Source organism: Austrofundulus limnaeus, unplaced genomic scaffold, assembly GCF_001266775.1.
Source record: "Austrofundulus limnaeus strain Quisiro unplaced genomic scaffold, Austrofundulus_limnaeus-1.0 Scaffold98, whole genome shotgun sequence".
In the NCBI taxonomy this organism is placed as follows: domain Eukaryota; kingdom Metazoa; phylum Chordata; class Actinopteri; order Cyprinodontiformes; family Rivulidae; genus Austrofundulus; species Austrofundulus limnaeus.
The window spans coordinates 527,475-537,014 of record NW_013952500.1 but is presented as its reverse complement, the minus strand read 5'-3'; the positions used below and the strand labels follow the sequence as shown (position 1 = coordinate 537,014).

Here is a 9,540-nt window from a genome sequence, read left to right as displayed (position 1 = left end):
GGCTGAGTCATTTCTACCTTCTCCTCTCTGTCAACGCTCTCTGGTTTCATTTAAAAATGTCGATCATCAGATACGTATTGTCCAAGATCAGGGTGGATATAGCTCGCTCACACCGAGGACCTATCCACGTCATCATTTACCCAGAATGCTTTGTGTGTAAATAAAATGGCTCCGTCCGTGTTAAAATATATTTTTAAAAATTTACAAAACTAAACAGCCTRCAGCATTTTTACAGYCTTTATTTTACAGTTAAAATAKATGTTTATCAAATAAAATCTAATGTTACAACTAACCAGGGATCCCTTTAAAAATCAGTTTTCGTCCTCAGCACATGCTCCAGGATCGACACATCGCTCAGTATTTTTGCTTCAAACTTTGGCATCTCCTGCAAAATCAACACTTTSACGTGAAGTTGGACGTTTTTACTCTGCGACCCTGTTGTTTTCTTCCTGACTTTATCCCTCGAGGTCAGTGAGTCACTCTGAGCTCCCCTCACTTAAGTCAGAATATGGGAAGGCATGAGCAATCCCCCCAACCCCGCCCCCTTTAACACACACACACATCTGGGAGTCCCTATCTTCCTCTTTGTTTTTTGTTTTTTTGTCTCCAGTCCCACCTGCCTGAGTGTGTTTACGAGCAACAGGCGTCTGATCCAGACACAAACCGGCTCGGTCACAGTTCCCAGGGRCAGCTGGACCGATCCAAGCCCCGCCGCCGTCCGACAAAAACGCAACACAACACCAAGAAAAGGAAAATCCGGAGTCGAGGCTTAATTCTTTTTTTTTTTTTTCCCTTCTTCTGTTTCTTGAAATTTCTCCCCTGTATAATTTGGCCCGTCCAGATTTATGGCTTCGAAAAGCTCCGGTGGCGTTTTTCAGTTGGGTGGGGCGAAGAAAAAGGGGATAATAATCATGTGGAGTTGAATTCAGACGAGAAATGCTTTCATTCCCCGGAGGGAGAGGTTAGGGCAGCTGTTCTCCAGATGTCAGACCGTCTAATTCTGTAAAACTTTAGGGTCTAATGGTGCGGTATGTATGTGTGTATTTTGCAGAGGGGTGGGGCGTAACGGTGATTCTGCTTATTTGAGGGMCGATTTTGAAGTTACATCTTGTTGAAGGAAATTTTGAGTTTTTCCCTCCAAGTGGCTCAGTCTTCTTTATTGGGGGTTAGCATTAGCTGTAGTTAATTTTAGGGTGAGCCAGCGCCATATGTCCTAAAGTAAGCTCTGCTAATGTGCAATAAACATGCATACATCTGTACTGCATGACTTTCACAACTCAAAACAAGTGTCACAACCACCGCAGCTTAATGAAAACCAGCCGGGAACAGATTAAACGCACAGACTCAGGACAGATTTTGGGAAGCAGATAAATTTATCCTGAAGTGCGTCCTGAACACCGGCTGCATCTGTGTTCCTGTTGTATTTCACTGTTTAGCTCACAGGATTTTATTACAGCTCTGCTTGACGCTGCCTTTTATGCCAGAGTTTTAAACWGAAATCATCTCAAGCTGAGAGAAGACAGAGCTAAAGGCGTTTTATGCAAACTTTAAAAGTTATCGTAACCCTTTTTTAATGTCATTTGCAGAACGGGTGTCAAACTCGTGCATGAGCATTATGCTGGTCCTCAAAGGGCTAGYTATCATTAACTTTGATGTTTCAAACTGAGCACAGCTAACAAACATTTCTTGCATGAAAACAGTGTTTTAACACATCTTATAATAACTGAGAAGTACTACATGTAAAAGTGACTAAATGTGAAATAAATAATACAAAAATATTAAAAGTAAAAGAGTTTTACTCACTGATGAGTTATTGTGAGTAGCTGCCATCTTGAATTTTGAACTCTCCCACTTTTCCAATAGGAAGTTCCCACTGGATGGGGTTATCTGGTTTAAATTTACAGCTTGTAAGTGGGAAATCTCCAACTTCCTGTAAAACTGGGCTTCAGCAAAATGAAAATTTTACAAAGAGATTTTTTTGCCAGCAAATTTACGAACCTGTGCATCTCCACCGAGCGGTGGGATGTCGTCACTTTGCTGTTAATTAATCAACATGCGTTATGAGAGATGTCGTCGATGCTTAGGCCACATAAAATGCTGCAGTGGGCCGCATTTGGCCCATGGACCTTGAGTTTGACATATGATGTAGAGGCACATCCAGTGATTACATTTTAAAAGTTTCATTAAAATCCATCTTCTGGTTCTTGAGGTATTTTTGCTGACAGGAAAGACACAGATTTCCTTTTTCCACTCAATTTTAAATTATTCAAGTTGTTAATTTATATTTTTACCGAAAATAACTCAATTAACCTGAGTGATAAAGCTTTGCTTTCCTTGGACAGATTTTATTTAAGAATGGTAGTAGAAAATTATTCGTCCTCAGTGTTGCTTTGTCAAAACTGCAGAAGGTATAAGTTAGAGCGGTTCGTCTCATTTTTGTGGCACACAGAACGAGGTGAATGAACTTCACCCCGGAAGGAAGTTAGCTCATTGTTGCTCGTCGTTGTTGATGAATTTTGCCGACGGCAGCGCCAGGTTTCCTGTGAAAGACAAAACTGAGGCTTGAGTGAGAAGATCCACCAGTTAAAGGCAGAACTGAACTCGTCCTGGCTGCAGATTCCCAGACAATTCCTTCAGTCATGCCTGACAAGTAGCTCAGCAAAAAAAAATATTAGACATGAAAAATATGCCAGCGTTGCAAAATAGAAAAACTACTTGTCAGCTGTTGCAGGATTCTGTCAGTTTGTTCCATGCCTCTACAGAAATCTTACCGATGTGCGATGACTGACTTCTCTGGTTTGCATTTTTCAATAGCTTTAAGTTTGGGATTATCTAGAGACACTTAAAATGAGTCAAAACATTAGAATATTGAATCCTGTGTGTTTCGTTTCAGCTTAAATCATGATAAATCTTACCAAATGAAACAACATTGCATGCCAAAGCTTTAAACTAAAATCTGTCGGTTCTCAGAGCATAATGATGGGATGATTCTCAGCTACTACCACACAAGGTTCTAGCTGAATATCTGTAAAACTGACTGAGTTAGCCATTTTTGTTTTTGATTAGCTGCAGAAGCCATCTTGAATTAGGTCGACTCAGCTGTAGATGTTCATTCAGGGACTCAGGGTCATTGGCCTCTACTGAAATCTGATTRGCCCCCTGGTGGATGCAGTTCCATGTTCAAACACTAGAGGTGGTCACGAGTCGAATAGGAAAGTCCAACATGAATYAAGCTTACAGAATAATTTAAACAATCCTGCAGAAAAAGTCCTTCACTGATAAATAATTGGATTTTCTCACATGCTGTGTTTCAGAGTATTTTATGTACAGCGGGTAAAATAAGTATTGAACACGTCACCATTTTTCTCAGTAAATATATTACTAGAGGTGCTAATGACATGAAATTTTCACCAGATGTCGGTAACAACCCAAGTGATCCATACATACAAAGAAATCAAACCATAAATGTCCAGAAATGAAGTTATTTGTAATAATGTGGAATGGCACAAGGAAAAAGTATTGAACACACTTACTGAAATTTATCTAATACTTTGTACAAAAGCCTTTGTTGTCAATGACAGCTTCAAGATGCCTCCTGTATGGAGAAACTAGTGGCATGCATTGCTCAGGTGTGATTTTGGCCCATTCTTCCACACAAACAGTCTTCAAATCTTGAAGGTTTCGTGGACCTCTTCTATGAACTCTGATCTTTAGTTCTTTCCATAGATTTTCTGTTGGATTCAGGTCAGGTTATCAGGTCCATATTCAGGTCCATTCATCCTTCCTTCAATTATTTGAAGTTTGCCAGTACCATATGCTGAAAAACAGCCCCACACCATGATGTTCCCACCTCCAAACTTCACTGTTGGTATGGTGTTTTTGGGCTGATGTGCAGTGCCATTTGACCTCCAAACATGATGTGTATTCTGGCATCCAAACAGTTCAATGTTGGTCTCATCTGACCAGACTATATTCTCCCAGTATTACACAGGCTTGTTTAAATGTTGTGCAGCAAACTTTAAAGGAGCTTCAACATGCTGTTTCTTCAGCAGTGGAGTCTTGCGTGGTGAGTGTGCATACAGGCCATGGTGGTTCAGTGCATTACTTATTGTTTTCTTTGAAACAAWCGTACCTGCTAATTCCAGGTCTTTCTGAAGCTCTCCACAAGTGGTCCTTGGCTCTTGGACAACTCTTCTGATAATTCTTTTCACTCCTCTGTCAGAAATCTTGTGAGGAGCACCTGGTCGTGGTCGGTTTATGGTGAAATAATGTTCTTTCCACTTCTGAATTATGGCCCCAACAGTGCTCACTGGAACCTTCAGAAGTTTAGACATTCTTCTGTAACCGATGCCATCATTATGCTTTGCAACAATAAGGTTGTGATGGTCTTGAGAGAGCTCTTTACTTTTACCCATCATCAGATGGTTCTTGTGTGATACCTGGCCATCATTTGGGACTGAACCAGCTGATATTAACTTACACTGACAAGGGGCAGGCTTGCTTTCTAATCACTGAGAGAGTTCAGCTGGTGTCTTGGCTTTCCATGCCTTTTTACACCTCCCTTTCTTCATGTGTTCAATACTTTTTCCCTGTGCCATTCCACATTATTACAAATAACTTCATTTCTGRACATTTATGGWTTGATTTCTTTGTATGTATGGATCACTTGGGTTGTTACCGACATCTGGTGAAAATTTCATGTCATTAGCACCTCTAGTAATATATTTACTGAGAAAAATGTTGACGTGTTTAATACTTATTTTACCCGCTGTATATACAGTAAAAATACATGTAAAATTGTTAAGGATAAATTACCGTGCAAGCATTTTTAATTGCATTAACATTAACAGCTCAGGTAAACAACCAAAAGCCTCTGGTTCCTGTCTGCAGGCTCCCTAACTTCTTGTTTAACATGCTGCATTGTAGAAGGAAATAAAACTGTTTGAATCATCCCACACTACAAACTGCATGTTGGGACTGTTTGTTTGTGTCCTAATGTCTCATCTTAAAACCTTGAACCCGAAGCTACAATTAAATCATTTGAGTGGGGGTTTTCCTTTTTGTGTTTGACGATGATTTCAGGRAATACACACAAAATAACTTCAATCCAACAGTACTTCCTGTTTCCAAAACCCACAAACACAAATGATGGAACCTTTTTTTCATTTTTAAGGATGATTTTTTTTTTTTTAGGGTATTTGCAGCATTGCAGTCTTGTCTCAGTGGGATTTCAGCTCTATGCATCATCTTTACCAAACAGGAATCTGATTTATTGTTTTTGGTTCGTGGAAATATTAACTCCCATACAGTTATATTTTTCTTGGACCCTGTTGAGTCACAGTTTGTTTCCTGCACAGCAGTGTTTTGAAACCTTACCCTGAGTAAACTCACTTGGATATCGTTTTGAAAGAAACATTTCATGCAAAGACGGATTTGTTATTATAAAAAAAAATCCATCTTTGTCTTTCCCCATGCGTCGCTGCAGAGGTGAAAGAGTACGAGCCTCCGTTTGGGAACCTGAGGGAACACCCGTGTGTGGAGAGCATGAAGGACAGTGTGGTCAGAGACCGAGGACGACCGGAGATCCCCAACAGCTGGACCAACCACACAGTAAGAAACCTGTTTGATTTAGAGCTAATTTGATCATCTTTTCTCTGCCTTCATCACCAGAACTCACTGCTGTTTATTTTTATATTCACATAAAAGAAACACAACAAATGCAACAATAATCCTTAACTATTGTTGCACAGATGATGCATTCTTCACATTTTATTTGAACTGAATATGCATGAAGCGCCTCGTTTGGATTTAAAGAGACAGCCTCAAAACGAGTTGATATGAGACACACCTCAGAAAAGGGATGAAAAATGGGGGCTTGTGGAGTTACAATGAGGAGGAATTTAAACTAAAAGCATTCCACTTTATATAGACCCCGAGTATTTAAATGTGAAAAACAAGGATCATTTGTCTCCCCTAACAMTAGCTGCATTTCCATTGACCATGAAAATGCGCAAATTAGAATTTCGAAAATAAATTTGCTCAATAGAAACAGAAATTTCGGGAAAAAAATACGTTTTTCGACAAAATGTTTTTGCGCTAGGGTGAGGTGGTTTTTCGGCCGTATCGAAATTGGTGTTTTTCGCAAACACTTTTTTCGCATCATGGGAGTCACGTGATCAACAACCGGCTGTTTCTACTGGCAAAAAGACGACGACGAAGAGAAGTAATAAAATAAAGTAGTAAACTCACAGACTACAATTTCCCAAAAACACAGCATACGTAGTCGCTCCCAAGTAGGGGCTTGTCTTTGGAAATTCTCGATAAAAGACGCCGACGTCTCCTCTGATGATGAGCGCTAGTGTCGTGGTAGCAACAAGCTATGTGTTTGCATCCATCACCGCCATGTTTGTAATGACTTATCGCGAGAACAAACGTATTCACGCGTGACTTTAATAGCATTTCTTACTTAATAGAAACACTGCAGTTGCGAAACTGTTTTTTCAACATTAATAGAATATCGATACAGATTTGCAATGGAAACGCAGCTACAGATGATCCTCATTAAAAACCTAAAGAAACTATTGATCCTTGAAAAAAAATGCTTGTYGCCCAAATTTCTAACTAACATTATCTTATGCTGGGAGATGATGGAGTTGTAATCTTGTGAAATTCTGCTCTCAGAGTAAGTGATGTGAACGACTCTCAGTTATTACCAAACCAAATTTTACTTCAACATCTGTAAAGTTGATTGAATTATTGCCATTTTTGTGTTCGGTAATGCTATTAGAATCTTGAATCAGACTGCAGATGCACATCCAGTAACTACCATATTTATTCAAGTATAATACATAAAATTTAATCCATAAAATCATGCATAAAGTTGGGGGTAGTATTATACTCAGATAAATATTTTTACTTGTGTATTTTAACTGAATATCGGCTTTATTCACAAAATGTCTCAGTCCTTAAATGAGAGCGCAACGTAAAAAGCAGCTGAAGCGAGCTTACCTCTGACACTCCTCTGTGCTTCAGAGCGAGATAATAATAGATCCAGGTGACATGATGTGAAAAAAAGAGGGAAAAGCAGTCCTGCACCTTAGTAATGATAACAAACTAAAGACATTAGCGTGTGACCGGGCCGCTCCTCAAACAACAACAAACACATGTTCATCTGTAATGGCTGCCGTCTACCGGTGTTCTGAAAAAGTTTGCATCCCTGAAAAAGTTTCCTCACCAGAGGGGGCGCTCACGAGTAGGACGTAATCTGCTTTTCCCCCACAAGATGGCCCAAATCTCATGTGAAGTCTCTGACTTTTGTGTTGGCGCCTCCTGGTGGACTATGTGTAAAATGTCCGAATTCATATGATGCTGCTACAGCTGATATATATTTGTTGTCAAAATACCTTTTAGTACATATGTTGTTAAAATAAAATGAACAGTCCAATGATCATTTTACTGATATGTGTAAAGACTGCAAAGGCTGAAAAATCTTGAAGTCTGTATGAAATTTGAGGTAGTCTGAGGATTAAATTTTTTATGCTTTTTAAGCTAAAAAAAGTGGGGGGGTCGTATTATACACGAGATCGTATTATACAGGAATAAATACGGTACTTTCTGATAGCTTAAATGAAATCCATTCAGAGGTTTCTGATATATTTTGCTTACAGAGAGACAGATTAACAAAAAAAAAAAATCAAAAGATCAGATTAGTGATTATCTTCCTCCAATAGCTGACCTTTGTGACTGACCCCCCCCCCCCCCCCCCCCAGGGCATCCAGATGTTGTGTGCCACCATCGAGGAGTGCTGGGACCACGACCCGGAGGCCCGTCTGACGGCGCACTGCGTCGCCGAGCGCTTCGACAACGTGGAGTTCCTGGACAAGCTGTCGGATCGCTCCGACTCCGAGGAGAAGCTCCCCGAGGAAATCATGACGGTGGACGAAAAGTAAAAAAAAAAAAAAAAGCAGACGCTCAGCGGGAACACCGCCCCCCTCAGAGCGACTGAGGCGCTACAACCAAGCCGCTCAGAAAGGAAGGACTCCCGGCAGACGCACGCTTCGCTCCGTCGCAGCAAACTGGAATATTCTGTACATTACAGCATCAGGATGAAGTCAGGAACTAACGTGGGAGACCAAATTATAATAAACACATACTGTTTGCACTTTACAAATATTTATGCACACCAAATGATATGTAATCAGTGTGTTCTGTAACGAAACATTTCAGGTTTTTCTAATGAAGAGATGTTAAACCACATGTTAAAACCAGGATGCAGAAAGAAAACAATGGAGGGAAAAGGGAAAACTCTTTTTTTTATACTAAAACTGTTGGATTTCTGTTTAAGAAACAAAAACTAAAAAAAAATAGCTGAAAGAAAAGGAAAAGCCATTATAATATTAAATATTAGGAACTATAAAATAAAAATGGTTAAATCAATATGAAAGGAGGAAAAAGATGCAATCTTGTACCAAAGTCTTATCCCACCCTGTGTTTTTAATCATTTCAGTGTTTTCTTGTGTCTTTACAAAGCTTTGAATCAAAGCTCTTCGTTTCAAAACAATATTCTCTTATTTCCAGTCCGGTTCTTGTGCCTGAACCTTTTCAAGAGGATTGTGCTTCTATAAAACGCGTATAAATTTAAAAAAAAAATACAATTTAAATGTATTTCATAGGCATTTTGTTTCCAGCACATTTCTTTTGTATTAATTTAAAAATAATGCCAAAGATTGCTTCAGTTTTTATCCAAAGCTCTTTTTATTGCACAAGTCCACTTTTGAAGATTCCAAGAAAATCTGGGTCATTAGAAGCAAAAAAAAAAAAAAAACAAGGGCTGGTTTTAAGAATTTTATATTATGCTGTATATACAATGTGTGTGTTCCTCAGATTACTGAATTTACGTGTAAAAATCTGTTCAAACCAAAGTTAAAAGGGAACAGAAATACTGTAAATAGGAAGCTAAACTGGAGCAAAAACAAACTATTCTATATTTTGTATGAGTTTTTATTTGTGTTCATGTGTTTTTACAGACAAGTGAAGTCTCAAACAGTGCTCGGAAATGATGTGTATAGGAATTTTTGTGTATAGATGTATGAATTTAAAAAATAAATGGTTTTTAATGTACTGTTTATAGTTTGAATGTGTTTTTAACAAACTATATAAACTGTAGCTGCTAGCTCCCCATGACCTGGATCGAAGATGGGTGTAGTGTTTGTAGGGATTAATCTTAAAGTGTCTATGGCCTCAAATTGTAATAAATAATGCATTTTTTGAAAGGTAACACTGATAATATATTGCAAAAAAAAATCACACCCCAGAGATGAACCGTTGTAGAGATATTTACATGTGAAGCAACAGGAAGTGATGTCTGAACGTGAACAGAACACGGGTCGACAACAAAGACTTGTTACGAACCCCTTCTTTTGAACAAGGAGCAGCAACACAGAAACCACAATAAATAGATACGAGTCACTGCAAAGATGTAAAAAAGAAAAAAAAACTGTTTTATTCTGCTCCAAAAAGCAGAATAAAACAGTATATATA

The 9,540-nt window shown here is 38.9% G+C and overlaps 1 protein-coding gene across 1 annotated transcript in view; it reads left to right on the top strand.

The window, feature by feature from the left end:
• LOC106520852 (TGF-beta receptor type-2) overlaps nucleotides 1–9,125 on the top strand; it is a 36,133-nt gene extending 27,008 nt beyond the window's left edge. The window contains exons 7-8 of the mRNA XM_014013114.1: nucleotides 5,486–5,610; nucleotides 7,770–9,125. Of these exons, the coding sequence (XP_013868568.1) occupies nucleotides 5,486–5,610; nucleotides 7,770–7,949 (305 nt within the window). The 3' untranslated portion in view covers nucleotides 7,950–9,125. The remainder of the gene's footprint in view (nucleotides 1–5,485; nucleotides 5,611–7,769) is intronic.
• Nucleotides 9,126–9,540: the final 415 nt, after the last annotated feature.